This window comes from Babylonia areolata, chromosome 30, assembly GCF_041734735.1.
Source record: "Babylonia areolata isolate BAREFJ2019XMU chromosome 30, ASM4173473v1, whole genome shotgun sequence".
In the NCBI taxonomy this organism is placed as follows: domain Eukaryota; kingdom Metazoa; phylum Mollusca; class Gastropoda; order Neogastropoda; family Buccinidae; genus Babylonia; species Babylonia areolata.
In genome coordinates, this window is record NC_134905.1 from 5,202,066 (window position 1) to 5,217,064 (window position 14,999).

The following is a 14,999-nucleotide window of genomic DNA, read 5'->3' on the forward strand; positions in this document are numbered from 1 at the left end:
CCTTTATGTTATGACAGGTATGCAGACACGACTTGACTGTCATATATACATATATCACGCCCCCCGTCACACATGCTAACGAAGACGGGACGCTGCCCTTTATGTTACGACAGGTATGCAGACACGACTGACTGTCATATGTACATATCACGTCCCCCCCCCTGTCACACATGCTAACGAAGACGGGACGCTGCCCTTTATGTCGCCACAGGTATGCAGACAGGCCCGAGACAGGAAGGAAGCTGACCATCACCATGGCGACGGAGGGTCAGAAGATCGTGGCGGAGGGGTACGGGGACATGGTGATCCAGCGTCTGCAGGCCCTGCGCCGCAACATGGAGCTGTGCGACTTCAAGGTGTCCGCCGACGGCCGTGTGTTTGAGGTTCGTGTCTCTCCCCCCCCCCCCCCCCCCCCCCCATACAAACACACACACCCACACACACACACACACACACACACACACAACCTCCAGACACACACAACCTCCAGACACACACACACACACATACACACACACACACTCAACCTCCAAACACACACACACATAGACACAGACACACACACACCACCTCCAAACACACACACACACACACACACACACACACACACACACACACACACACACCCTCCAAACACACACACACAACCTCCAAACACACACACACACACACACAACCTCCAGACACACACAACCTCCAAACACACACACACACACACACACACACACACACACACACACACACACACAACCTCCAAACGCACACACACACACACACACACACACACACACACACAACCTCCAAACGCACACACACATAGACACAGACACACACACACCACCTCCAAACACACACACACACACACACACACCACCTCCAAACACACACACACACACACACACACACACACATACACACACACAACCTCCAAACATACACTATTCCTGCCTATTCTGCCCAATGATTCTGGAAATGGACCAGGAGAAATCATGAGAAAAAAGGAAAAAAGGGCCCAAAAAGAAGAAGAAGAAGAAAAAAAAATTCCCGAAAAGAAATCGTTTTTCAGGGTTGGGAAAGTTTTGAAGGGGTAATCAGTGCATTATTAGGCTGCAGAAAGGTCACAAAGTCAGCCAAAAAGCTTCTGTCTGTAGAATCAATATTCATCAGAGCCCAGACTCTTGTCTTTAACCCCTTGGATTCTGTTGAGAAGTTGGCTCAATTAACAGTGAAGGGCTGTCACCTCACTGAGATCAGACAGGACCTACAGGTCGTTATTGAAGGGCTGTCACCTCACTGAGATAAGACAGGACCTACAGGTCGTTATTGAAGGGCTGTCACCTCACTGAGATAAGACAGGACCTACAGGTCGTTATTGAAGGGCTGTCACCTCACTGAGGTAAGACAGTGCTTACAGGTCAGGATGTCAGTGAAGGGCTGTCACCTCACTGAGATCAGACAGAGCTTACAGGTCAGGATGTCAGTGAAGGGCTGTCACCTCACTGGGATAAGACAGAGCTTACAGGTCAGGATGTCAGTGAAGGGCTGTCACCTCACTGAGATAAGACAGAGCTTACAGGTCAGGATGTCAGTGAAGGGCTGTCACCTCACTGAGATAAGACAGAGTTTACAGGTCAGGATGTCAGTGAAGGGCTGTCACCTCACTGAGATAAGACAGAGCTTACAGGTCAGGATGTCAGTGAAGGGCTGTCACCTCACTGAGATAAGACAGAGCTTACAGGTCAGGATGTCAGTGAAGGGCTGTCACCTCACTGAGATAAGACAGAGTTTACAGGTCAGGATGTCAGTGAAGGGCTGTCACCTCACTGAGATAAGACAGAGCTTACAGGTCAGGATGTCATTGAAGGGCTGTCACCTCACTGAGATAAGACAGAGCTTACAGGTCAGGATGTCAGTGAAGGGTTGTCACCTCACTGAGATAAAACAGAGCTTACAGGTCAGGATGTCAGTGAAGGGCTGTCACCTCACTGAGATCAGACAGAGCTTACAGGTCAGGATGTCAGTGAAGGGCTGTCACCTCACTGAGATCAGACAGAGCTTACAGGTCAGGATGTCAGTGAAGGGCTGTCACCTCACTGAGATAAGACAGATTTTACAGGTCAGTATGTCAGTGAAGGGCTGTCACCTCACTGAGATAAGACAGAGCTTACAGGTCAGGATGTCAGTCACTGGTCAGTTGTCACCTCACTCAGATAAGACAGAGCTTACAGGTCAGGATGTCATTGAAGGGCTGTCACCTCACTGAGGTAAGACAGAGCTTACAGGTCAGGATGTCAGCGAAAGGCTGTCACCTCACTGAGATAAGACACAGCTTACAGGTCAGGGTGTCAGTGAAAGGCTGTCACCTCACTGAGATAAGACACAGCTTACAGGTCAGGATGTCAGTGAAGGGCTGTCAACTCACTGAGATAAGACACAGCTTACAGGTCAGGATATCAGTGAAGGGCTGTCAGCTCACTGAGATAAGACAGAGCTTACAGGTCAGGATGTCGGTGAAGGGTTGTCACCTCACTGAGATAAGACAGAGCTTACCTGTCAGGATGTCAGTGAAGGGCTGTCACCTCACTGTAATCAGACAGAGCTTACAGGTCAGGATGTCATTGAAGGGCTGTCACCTCACTGAGGTAAGACAGAGCTTACAGGTCAGGATGTCATTGAAGGGCTGTCACCTTACTGAGATCAGACAGAGCTTACAGGTCAGGATGTCAGTCACTAGTCTGTATCTCGACTTTTTTCCCCAAGATAATGTTTCAGTTGTTTAGGAAAATCAGTGATGCTGTTGGAAAGCACACACGCTCTTCTTCGTTTGTGGGCTGCAACTCCCACGTTCACTAGTACATGAGTGGGCTTTTACGTGTATGACCGTTTTTACCCCGCCACATTGGCAGCCATACTCCGCTTTCGGGGGGTGTGCATGCTGGGTATGTTCTTGTTTCCATAGCCCACCGAACACCGACATGGATTACAGGATCTTTAACATGCGTGTTTGATCTTCTGCTTGCGTATGTGTACACAACGAAGGGGGTTCAGGCACTAGCAGGTCTGCATACATGAGATTGGAAAAATCTCCACCCTTGACCCACCAGGCGCCGTCATCCAAGATTGGAACCCCCGGGACCCTCAGATTGAAAGTCCAGTGCTTTAACCACTCGGCGATTGCACCTGTTGAAAGCACACACACACACAAAAGTAGATGCTGCTCTTCCTAAACATTGGCCACCCTGATCTCTTTCCGCCAAGGGTCATCAGTCAGTGGGGTGTATTAACTCACTCAGTACGGCCAGTCCTCTCTTCTCCTCTACATAGACCCCTCGGATGTCCAGTGGGTGTCTGAATGACCCAACCTTTAGCTTTCAGCGTCAGAATTGTGGTATTCTTTGTCAACATTCACCTCTTCAGTATAAGAGCCTTCCGCTTGCAATAGTTTGATGATGGTAATTGGGGTGAAACGCTGTTAACGTCGTCTCTTTGGCTGTTCGTATGGAGAGAGTTAACCAAGCAATTGTAATGATGCTGCTGTATAATACATGAAAAAAAGGAGGGAAAAAAAGTCATCGTAAGAGAGGGGCGGAAAAAACACAACCACCAACCAGCCAGACAAACAGAATAATTATGTGGTGGTGGCAGTGCAGGGTCTCCTCTGGTGTGTGGACCTCCTGGCGACCTAACATTGATGGTTCCCTGTGGACTGCCGACAGTGGAACTGTGACGGGCGAACCCGGGTGTGGCCGTGTACGGGGAAATGTAAATGAGCGGCGTGGGAGTAATGCCACTGAAACGGAGCAGATGATGGGGGAGCACCCAAAAAAAAAAAAATTAATGTGGTGGTGTGTTTTCAGGTACACAAGGCGTTGCTAGCGGCGACCAGCGACTACTTCCGGGTCATGTTTGGCGGGGTCATGGCGGAGAGCAAGCAGAACACGGTTGACCTCAAAGGGGTCACGGCCGACGGCCTTCAGCACATCATCGACTTCATTTACAGGTGACGCCTGTCGCTTTGGTGTCAGTTTTCAGTTTCTTCCTCTTGTTTTGTTTGTGGGCTGTCACTCCCGTGTTTTGTATTTGTATTTGCATTTGTATTTCTTTTTATCACAACAGATTTCTCTGTGTGAAATTCGGGCTGCTCTCTCCCCAGGGAGAGCGCGTCGCTACACTACAGCGCCACCCATTTTTGGGTTTTTTTTTTTTTCCTGCATGCAGTTTTATTTGTTTTTTCCTATCGATGTGGATTTTTCGACAGAATTTTGCCAGGAACAAGCCTTTTGTTGCCGTGGGTTCTCTTACGCGCTGCACATAGGACCTTGGTTTATCATCTCATCCGAATGACTAAGCGTCCAGACCACCACTCAAGGTCTAGTGGAGGGGGAGAAAATATCGGCGGCTGAACCGTGATTCGAACCAGCGCGCTCAGATTCTCTCGCTTCCTAGGCGGACGCGTTACCTCTAGGCTATCACTCCAATAGTGATGTTCACTCGTATACGTACACAAGCAGGCTTTTACTTGTATGACCGTTTTTACCATGCCATGTAGGCAGCCGCACTCTGTTTTCGGGAGTGTGCATGCATGCTGGGTATGTTTTGTTTCCCTGACCCACGGGAACGCTGACATGGATTACAGGATCTTTGATGTGCGTATTTGATCTGAGCGGATGCCTGATCAGCAGTGTAACCCAACGCGGGTTAGTCAGGCCGTGAAGGCATGCAGATGTATTTGGTTGTTTTGTTGTTGTTGGTTTTTTGTGGGTTTTTTTTTTTCTGCTACAGAATGAGGAGGAATGATGTTGACGATGACATCGACGATGATGATGATGTTGAATGTGTTTTCATCTGACAGAAAACATGCCTCAGTCACCAATAAACCAAAGAACAGCATGGCAGCTAACTTTGTGTGTTTGTGTACAGCGGGGAGATGGCTCTGACATTGGACAACCTGACGGAAATTATCAACACAGCCAGTCATTTACAGGTCAGTTTGTGTGTGTGTGTGGCTCTGTGTGTGTGTGTGTGTGGTTATGATTGTGTGTGTGTGTGTGTGTGTGTGTGTGTGTGATTATGATTGTGTGTGTGTGTGTGTGTGGCTGTGTGTGTGTGTGGCTGTGTGTGTGTGTGTGTGTGTGTGTGTGTGTGTGTGTGGCTGTGTGTGTGTGTGTGTGTGTGTGTGTGTGTGGCTATGTGTGTGTGCATGGTTGTCTGTGTGTGTGTGTGTGTGGCTCTGTGTGTGTGTGTGGTTGGCTGTTTGTGTGTGTGTGGCTCTGTGTGTGTGTGTGGCTCTGTGTGTGTGTGGCTCTGTGTGTGTGTGGCTCTGTGTGTGTGGGGCTGGCTGTTTGTGTGTGTGTGTGCCTCTGTGTGCCTCTGTGTGTGTGTGTGTGGCTCTGTGTGTGTGTGTGGTTGGCTGTTTGTGTGTGTGTGTGTGTGTGTGGCGTGTGTGAGAGAACACCAACATGGTCAACCATTTACAGATCAGTGCGGTCATTGCCCATTGTCCACTCTGTCGTCCTTTGAAGTTGCCACAATTTTTCTTTAAAGGGAGAGATTTTTTTTTTTTATGTAATTGAAAAGATATGTTATTTACAGTGACAATCATAATGATGATGTTTTTGAAAATCTAGTGACGATGGCGATGTTGCTTATAATAATAATAATGATGATAAGGAAAATAACTGACAATAAATGATTGAATAAATGAGAACAATGGCAGTGATAGTTGGTGTTAATGTTTGTATTTGTTTGTATTTCTTTTTATCACAACAGATTTCTCTGTGTGAAATTCGGGCTGCTCTCCCCAGGGAGAGCATGTCGCTGCACTACAGCACTACCCATTTTTTTTTTGTATTTTTTCCTGCGTGCAGTTTCATTTGTTTTTGGGACTTTTTTTTTTTTTTTTTTTTTTTTTTTTTAATAGAAGTGGATTTTTCTACAGAATTTTGCCAGGAACAAGCCTTTTGTTGCCGTGGGTTCTTTTACGTGCGCTAAGTGCATGCTGCACACGGAAACTTGGTTTATAATCTCATCCGAATGACTAGCGTCCAGACCACCACCACTCAAGGTCTAGCGGAGGGGTAGAAAATATCTTTGGCTGAGCCGTGATTCGAACCAGCTACCATCACTCCTCTTCATATCAAATTCCCCGTCCTTAGAAAGTCCCTATTTTATGGTCCCAAAGTGTGTATGAACCCCGTAGAAGTAGTGAAGTATATTATCGTATAATTAGTAGTAGTATTCTTTTTGTACTTCCTGTTCTTATTATTATCGTATATCTATTCTCATAAAAAAAAATCTATCAGAATGGTACAGGTGAGTTTTGCCCTGAACATGTGCTACAGCTACATCAAGTCCCCTGTGCCTAAAAAGTTTCAGGTAGGGAAGCCGCCCCTCTAGGTAGGGAGGAAGTTGACCCACTAGGGGACAGGCACACGGACATGTGTGCACCCCCCCCCCCCCCCCCCCCCCCCCCCCCCCGGTTCAGAATTTTCAAATTCAAGGGAAGCAACCCCCCCGCTTCAGCACCCCCCACCAGTGAGCGCCGCAGTTACCTCCCTTGCACCAGGATTTGCCCCCTCGGACCGCACTGCGGGTGCGTGCACGGTCCCTCGGTTCCTCCAACCTCGGTGGTGGCAGTTCCCTCTGCCACCACTGCTAGACTCTGCTGTTACCCAACCAATGGTGGCTCAGACACAAGCCCCCAACTGACAGTCGGCATCTCATACTGTCTGCGTTACATGACGTCCGTGGCCACAGATTGCGGCTCCGTCATGTGGCATGCCCTCAACCGTCTCGTGTCCAGTGGTGACCGATTCGGACGGGGAAGCCCTCCCTCTGCTTAGGGAGGAAGGTGGTCCTCTAGGGGTGGGCATGCAACACAAAAATTGCACCTGCTCTCTCTCTCTTTACTCCTGAAAGCGGAGTATGGCTGCCTACATGGCGGGTTAAAAATGGTCATACACGTAAAAGTTCACTCGCGTATATACGAGTGAACGTGGGAGTTGCAGCCCACGAACGCAGAAGAAGAAGAAAAGAAGAAGCAGCACCTCCTCTCAGCGTTGACCACGGCACCAAGGGATGTTGTTATCACCTCTCTTGCGGCCCACTTCACCTGTGTCGGTTATGGTGGCATCGAACCACGGAGTGGAGTGATGGCCTGGAGGTAACACGTCCGCCTAGGAAGCGAGAGAATCGGAGCGCGCTGGTTCGAATCACGGCTCAGCCGCTGATATTTTCTCCCCCCTCCACTAGACCTTGAGTGGTGGTTTGGGCGCTAGTCATTCGGGATGAGACGATAAACTGAGGTCCTGTGTGCTAGCATGCACTTAGCGCACGTAAAAGAACCCACGGCAACAACAGGGTTGTTCCTGGCAAAATTCTGAAGAAAAATCCACTTCGATAGGAAAACCAAATAAAACTGCACGCAGGAAAAAAAACCAAAAAATGGGTGGCGCTGTAGTATAGCGACGTGCTCTCCCTGGGGAGAACAGCCCGAATTTGACACAGAGAAATCTGTTGTGATAAAAAAAAAAAAAAAAGAAAGAAATACAAAAATACAAATACTCCCACTTGCGACATGACGTTCCTCCCTCTACAGCATGGAAGCGTAACAACAGGGGATATGTGCTGAAGAGGAAAATTTCCTATTTTTTGGTCGCAAAAGTGTGTATGAACCCTGTAGTAGTAGTGAGGTATATTATCGTATTATCATTATTATTATTACTATGACTATTATTCCTGTTCCTCTTTATTCTTCTTATTATTGTATTTTTATTCTCATAAAAAGAAAAAATCTTAAAACGTTACAGGTAAGTTTTGCTCTGGACGTGTGCTCCAACTACATCGGGTCCCCCGTGCCTAAAAATTCCCAATTTTTTGGTCCCAAAAGTCTGTATGAACCTTGTAGTAGTAGTGAGGTGTATTATCATATTATTGTTACTATTATCATGACGGGCGCAATAGCCAAGTGTTTTAAAGCGTTGGACTTTCATTCTGAGGGTCCCGGGTTCGAATCACGGTAACGGTGCCTGTTGGGTAAAGGGTGGAGATTTTTCCAATCTCCCAGGTCAAAATATGTGCAGACCTGCTAGTGCCTGACCCCTTTTCGTGTGTATATGCACGCAGAAGATCAAATACGCACGTTAAAGATCCTGTACCCCATGTCAGTGTTTGGTGGGCAATGGAGACACGAAAATACCCAGCATGCACGAACCACGACAGTCATCGGCAAGTCGATGTTGGTTGTGTAACAGAAAGAAGAAAGAAGAAGATTATTATTATTCCTGTTGTTCTTCTTCTTATTATTATTATTGTATTTTTATTCTCATAAATAATAAAAAAAAAAAAAAAATCTTAAAACGTTACAGGTGAGTTTTGCTCTGGACGTGTGCTCCAACTACATCAAGTCGCTGATGACCTTCGACAACGCCGAGGACTTCCTACACATCGCCGACACCTATTCCCTGGAGAAGGTGACGGCCCACTGGGAGCACATGATTCAGGACAAGTTCTTCGAGTTCAGCCAGGTCAGTATTTGTGTGTGTGTGGTGTAAGTGTCTGTGTCTGAGGTGTTCGCGGCTCACAGTATCGATAGTTCAAGGAGGCGTCACTGTGTTCGGTCAAATCCATATACGCTACACCCCCACATCTGCCAAGCAGATGCCTGACCAGCAGCGTAACCCGACGTGCTTAGTCAGGCCTTGAGAAAAAAGAAAAGAAAAATAAAATGAAATAAAATAAAATAACAACAGCCAAAATATATATATATATATATAAATATATAAAAAAAATAACACACACACACACACACACACACACACACACATAAAATAACCACAAAAAAATAATAATTTTAAAAAAAAGAAGAAAAAAAAAATAAAAGAAATAAAAGTAATAGATAAATACATAAAATTACTACTACTACTACTAATATTTGTAAGGCGCAAAATCTTGATGAAGTCAACTTGAAGCGCACAAAAAAAAAGGGACAACAATGATGATAAATAAGCAAATAAATGTAAAACACGCAGACACACACACACACACACTTGCATAACAGATATGCAACAAACATGCAGTTTCACAGATATGAAAGCACAATGTAGTAGGTGTTGATGGTGGTGGGAGCACAGTGTTTTGGGCAGGTTCTTTGAGTTGAGTCGGGTCAGTACGTGTGTGTGGTATGGCATCAATGGTCAATACATGTGGTATGATTTGTGTTTGTATTTCTTTTTATCACAACAGATTTCTCTGTGTGACATTCGGGTTGCTCTCCTCCCCAGGGAGAGCGCGTCGCTACACTACAGCGCCACCCTTTTTTTTTTTTTTTTTTCTTTTTCTTTTTTTTTTTCCTGCATGCAGTTTTATTTGTTTTTCCTATCGAAGTGGATTTTTCTACAGAATTTTGCCAGGAACAACTCATTTGTTGCCGTGGGTTCTTTTACGTGCGGTTTATCGTCTCCTTCGAATGACTCCGGGATGTGAGTGGTGGTGGTGGGTCATTGGGAATACATGATTCAGGACAAGTTCTTTCAGTTAACTCTCTCCGTACGAACGGCGAAAGAGACGACGTTAACAGCGTTTCACCCCAATTACCATCATCGAAATATTGCAAGCGGAAGGCTCTTATACTGAAGAGGTGAATGTTGACAAAAGAATACCACAATTCTGACGACGGAAGCTAAAGGTTGGGTCATTCAGACACCCACTGGACATCCGAGGGGTCTGTGTAGAGGAGAAGAGAGGACTGGCCGTACTGAGTGAGTTAAGTCCGGTCAGTACATGTGCTTTGGAGTTAGTGGTAGTGGTCAGGTCAAGTCCAGATTTATTCAAAAAAATTCCCCGTGGGTGCACATGGAAAAAAAAAAATGGTCAAAAAGCAAACAGTACTTCTTCTTCTGCGTTCGATGTTTTGGCTGCGTCAGACGGTCACCCCTGTCGCCACGATGTAACCCACGGTCTTCTCCAGGTCGTGGCGGTCTCCCCAAAGCTGCGCCTGTAGCTCTGTGCCCCTGGCCAGGTTTGACGCCGTAGAGCTTCATGGGTTGGGCAGTGTTGGAGGATGTGTTCAGGGTCTGGGGTCCAGTGCCACATGGACACTCATCAGTGTGGGCGATCTTCATACCGGTGAAGGTGACTCAGTAGTCGGCAGTGGCCAGTTCTCAGTTGAAGAGGACTGTTGTGTGTCTATGGAGTGGTGATTGGATCGACACAATTTTGCAACCCTTTGCCGTTTCTCTTTACTGGTTTATCGTCTCTTCGAATGACTCGGGATGTGATGGTGGTGCTGGGTCATTGAGGATACATGAGTTCAGGACAAGTTCTTTCAGTTAATCTCTCCGTCGAACGGAAGAGAGCATCGAGTTAATACGTTTCACCCAATTACCACATCGAAATATGCAAGGGAAGGCTCTTAACATGAAGAGGTGACCTGTTGACAAAGGTACACATTCTGACGACGGAGCTTAATAGTTTGTCATTCATGCCCCATGAATTCGTAGGGAAGGTCAAAAAGCAAACAGTACATGGCGACAGTGTATGTGGCAATGTTACACAGTACATGACAGACTTGTAATTTAGTTCATTCCAGTTGCAAGGTCCAGAGACAGAGAAAAGACCGGCAGCCAACAGTCGAGTGTTTGAACGCGGGTATGCGTAAACTAGAGTGGGTCCGAAGCCGATCGTAGAGAGCGAGATGGAGTGTGTAGAGGTGAAGGGCAGCCACGGAGAAAGGAAAGGGGCAGATTTGTGAATGCATTTATAACATAGAGTGCTGATCTTGTACTTTATTCTGTGTGAGACAGGGAGCCAGTGGAGATGTTGCGATGATGGAAGTGATGACGATGACTGCTTTTAGGGTTTGTTCAGATTTGGGACTGCCTCAGTACTTGATCGAGCAAGTAAAATGGAGCATTCCCTGAATGTGGGGGAGAAACGGGCATACACCTAAGAGCCCTCTTGAGGCTGCCTAGCAAACGTGGGAGTTGCAGTCCTTGAATGGGAAAACAAACGAGAGAGGCAAGGCCTTCAAGACTCACTTGTGATAAATTAAGTCCCCTAGCATTAATTACAGAGTAATTTCCCTTTTTTTTTTTACTATCTGCACCAAAAACGTTTGCAAAATAAATAAAAATTCCATGCTTAGCTAAAGAAGTTCCTGTTTGAACAAAAAATGATAATAATGACTGCCTCTTGTTGTTGTGTCAGAATAAGAGGTCAAAGTGCCAAGTTTAGAGAATACAAAAAATATAAATATAACAGTAAATGCAGTTTGCATATAATTAGGCTTCTTTTTTTAATTTTTTTTAATTTTTTTGTGCCCATCCCAGAGGTGCAATATTGTTTTAAACAAGATGACTGGAAAGAACTGAATTTTTCTTATTTTTATGCCAAATTTGGTGTCAACTGACCAAGTATTTGCAGAGAAAATGTTAATGTTAAAGTTTACCACGGACACACAGACACACGGACACACACACACACACACACACACACACACAGACAACCGAACACCGGGTTAAAACATAGACTCACTTTGTTTACACAAGTGAGTCAAAAATCAGCTGTAGAATGTTTCAGTTCCAGGTCTTTCTGATGTTGCATGGGGAGTTGTATTCTCCTTCTGTCTTTGTTTCTTTGTTTGTTTGTTTGTTTATTATTAATGATAAAAGCTGACTTGTCTGAAGATGGACGATGAGTTTTGTTATTATTCATTATTACGATTATTTCGAATTATTGTTCGTTATTTGTTATCCAAAAAAACAATGAATGAATAAAAAAAAAAAATCACAACAATCCTCTTCTCCTGTGTCTTCAAGTCGCAGGCCTTTCTGAGGATGGACGGTGAGTTCTGTTATCATTATTTTGAATTATTTATTATCATTGATTATGTAAAAAAACAAAAAAAAAAAAAAAAAAAAACAATGAAAACTGTCCTCTCTTCTTGTTTCTTCCAGTCGTAGGCTTTCCTGAAGATGGATGGTGAGTTCTGTTATCATTTTTGACTCACTTGTGTAAACAAAGTGAGTCTATGTTTTAACCCGGTGTTCGGTTGTCTGTGTGTGTGTGAGTGTGTGTGTGTCCGTGGTAAACTTTAACATTGACATTTTCTCTGCAAATACTTGGTCAGTTGACACCAAATTTGGCATAAAAATAGGAAAAATTCAGTTCTTTCCAGTCATCTTGTTTAAAACAATATTGCACCTCTGGGATGAGCACAAATTTTTTTTTTTTAAATGAAGCCTAATTATATGCAAACTGCATTTACTGTTATATTTATACTTTTTGTATTCTCTAAACTTGGCACTTTGATCTGATATTCTGACCCAACAACAAGAGCAGTCATTATTATCATTTTTTGTTCAAACAGGAACTTCTTTTGCTAAGCGTGGAAGTTTTTTTAATTTTGCAAACGTTTTGGTGCAGCTAGTAAAAAAGGGAAATTACTCTGTAATTAATGCTAGGGGACTTAGTTCCCTTTAAACTGATCTTTCTCATCTTAAACATTACATTTTGAAATTATACTCAATACATAAAAAGCTTGGATTTTTTTTTTTCAGTGTATCACAAGTGAGTCTTGAAGGCCTTGCCTCTCTTGTTATTATTATAATTATTTTGAATTATTATCATTTATAATTATTACATAAATATATATATATATATATATATATATCATCACAACTGTCCTCTCTTCTTGTGTCTTCCAGTCGCAGGCCTTCCTGAAGATGGATGGGGAGACGCTCAGCCGGCACCTGTCGCAGAACACGCTGCGCATCTCGTCCGAGTTCCAGCTGATGATGTGCGTCACCAAGTGGCTGCACGCGGCGCCCTCTCGCCTTGCCACGGACGGGGCCCGCTGCCTGCAGCAGATCCGCTTCGGGCTGATGTCGGAGAACGAGCTGAGCGTGGCTCGAGAGCAGGAGGCGGTCCAGCGATGCCCGGCGGCCCTTGGTCAGCAGCTGGTGACCAAGGGGTTCCAGTACCACGCGGACAGCAAGAAGGGGCACCCCATAGTGGACAAGGCGTGCCAGGTGCGGTCGGTGGGGCCGGCGCTGATCATGGTGCACCATGGGACGTCGTACATGCCGTTCCAGGTCATCGCCTACAACCAGGCGACGGCCCTCTTCCACACGCTCTTCTCGGACGTCAACGGGAGCCGGGACTGCCGGGTGGCGTCGGTGGAGAACTTCGCCTACGTCTGCCGCATCGTGGACTTTGGCGGCGGCACGCTCATGTCGTCGCTCTTCCGCTTCGACCCCCGCCACCTGGCCGGGCAGGAGTTGCGGCCCATGCGCCACCTTCGGCTGGAGTTCTCGCTGGTGGCGTTCGACGGGTACCTGTACGCGTTCGGCGGCTCCACGGAGCAGTTCGCCATCCTGGACTCGGTGGAGGTGTACAGCGTCAAGAGCAATGTGTGGGAGGAGTTGCTGCCCCTGCCCAGCCCCACCCACTCCCTGGCGGCGGCGGTTCATGCCGGGAAGATCTACCTGTCCGGGGGGGTGTCGGGTCAGGACCGGCAGACCACCAACAGCTTCGTCTGCTTCGACCCGGCTGCCCGCGCTTACCAGGTCCTCCCAGGCATGATGTACGCTAGGCGTCTCCACGACATGGTCTCCCTGGGCGACAAGCTTTTCGTCCTGGGGGGCATTCCTAAGACGGGGGTCCCCCTCTATGGGCAGATCCCTATAGAGTCATACACTGTGTCAACGCGGCAGTGGACGATGCTGACCTCGACCTTGAGCGGCCGTTCCATCGGCCACTACACCAACTTCGAGGGCCAGATCCTGGCCCTGGGTCACGAGCACGGCACTGCCACGGAGGACGAGATCTGGACATTCGACCCTGACCTTGACGATTGGTTCCGCTACGCCAAGGCCCCGCAGCGCATGAGCCTCAATTCGGCCATGTGCACGCAGCTATGGGTCAACTTCCACGACGAGAAGATCTGCCAGAAGTTTCTCAAGGAGAAGTGAAAGTGTAAGGGGTGTTTTTTTCTAGCGACGATCATTCTGAATAGGAGGTTTGGGGGAGTTTTTTTTTGGGGGGGGGATTCCGGAGGAAAAGTGACGAGTTTTTCTCGAAACGATAGTTCCAAGGACGATGTGAGACAACTTCCGTGATGAGAAGATCTTCGCCTGAAGTTTCTCAAGGAAAATTGAAGAGTGAAAGGGGTGTTTCTAGCTTCGATCATTCTGAGAGGGGGTTTAGGGGTGTCTGGAGGAAGAGTGACGAGTATTTTTCGCTACGACGGTTCCGAGGAGAACTTCTGCGATGGGTAGATCTGCCAGAAGTTTCTCAAGGAGAAGTGAAAAGGGGTGTTTTTCTTGCTTCGATCGTTCTGAGAGGGGGTTTGGGGGGGTTTCCGGAGGAAAAGTGATGAGAGAATCTGCCAGTAGTTTCTCCAGGAAAAATGAAAGTGAAGGGGGGTGTTTCTAGCTATGTTTGTTCTCTGAGAGGTTGTTTGGGGGGAGTTTTTTTAGGGGTTCCAGAGGAAAAGTGACAAGTATTTCTCGCTACGGCGGTTCCAAGAAGGATTTGGGGGAAGGTGTGAGATAGTTGTGAGTCATCGAGAAGATAATCCAAGATAATTCTCAAGGAGAACTGACAGTTAGAGGTGTGTTTCTCACTGCAATGGTTCCAAGGGAGGTTGGGGTAGGGTGGGGTGGGGGGGGGGTTTCTAAAAGAAAAGTAACAGGTATATTTTGCTGCAATGGTTCCAAGAGCGATGTGGAAGTGGAAGAGAGCGTGACAGAGCAAGTAACGTCTGTGAAGTTTGAATCCCCGATAAGGAGCAGATCTTGTCAACAATGCCTTGGGTTCTTAGGGATGAGGAAAGAATTACGTGCTGAGGAAAAAACGTGGAACGTCCTTGCTGATTGTGGATAAGAAAGAAAAAAAAAAATTGACCCATGAGTGGTGGTGTTGTTGCAGAGAAAATGCAGACTGAGGAACTCCACACACACACACACACCTGTGGTGGAACACTTGTACGCACGCACGGT

General features: G+C 46.5%; 1 protein-coding gene across 1 annotated transcript; it reads left to right on the forward strand.

Annotated features, from left to right (window-relative positions):
• Positions 1-252: 252 nt before the first annotated feature.
• LOC143275590 (kelch-like protein 26) lies at positions 253-13,970 on the forward strand. Its single transcript, XM_076579801.1, has 5 exons — positions 253-383; positions 3,858-4,000; positions 4,921-4,984; positions 8,367-8,525; positions 12,705-13,970. Exons 1-5 carry the CDS (start codon positions 255-257, stop codon positions 13,968-13,970), a joined length of 1,761 nt encoding a protein of 586 aa, XP_076435916.1. The 5' UTR covers positions 253-254.
• The last annotated feature ends 1,029 nt before the right edge of the window (positions 13,971-14,999 follow it).

Bases quoted from the DNA above. Each gene is read 5' to 3' on its own strand.
- LOC143275590 (XM_076579801.1), top strand. From the start codon at position 255: ATGGCGACGGAGGGTCAGAAGATCGTGGCGGAGGGGTACGGGGACATG. The intron at 4,985-8,366 runs GTCAGTTTGTGT...AAAACGTTACAG, and splicing joins ACACAGCCAGTCATTTACAG to GTGAGTTTTGCTCTGGACGT. The intron at 8,526-12,704 runs GTCAGTATTTGT...TGTGTCTTCCAG, and splicing joins AGTTCTTCGAGTTCAGCCAG to TCGCAGGCCTTCCTGAAGAT.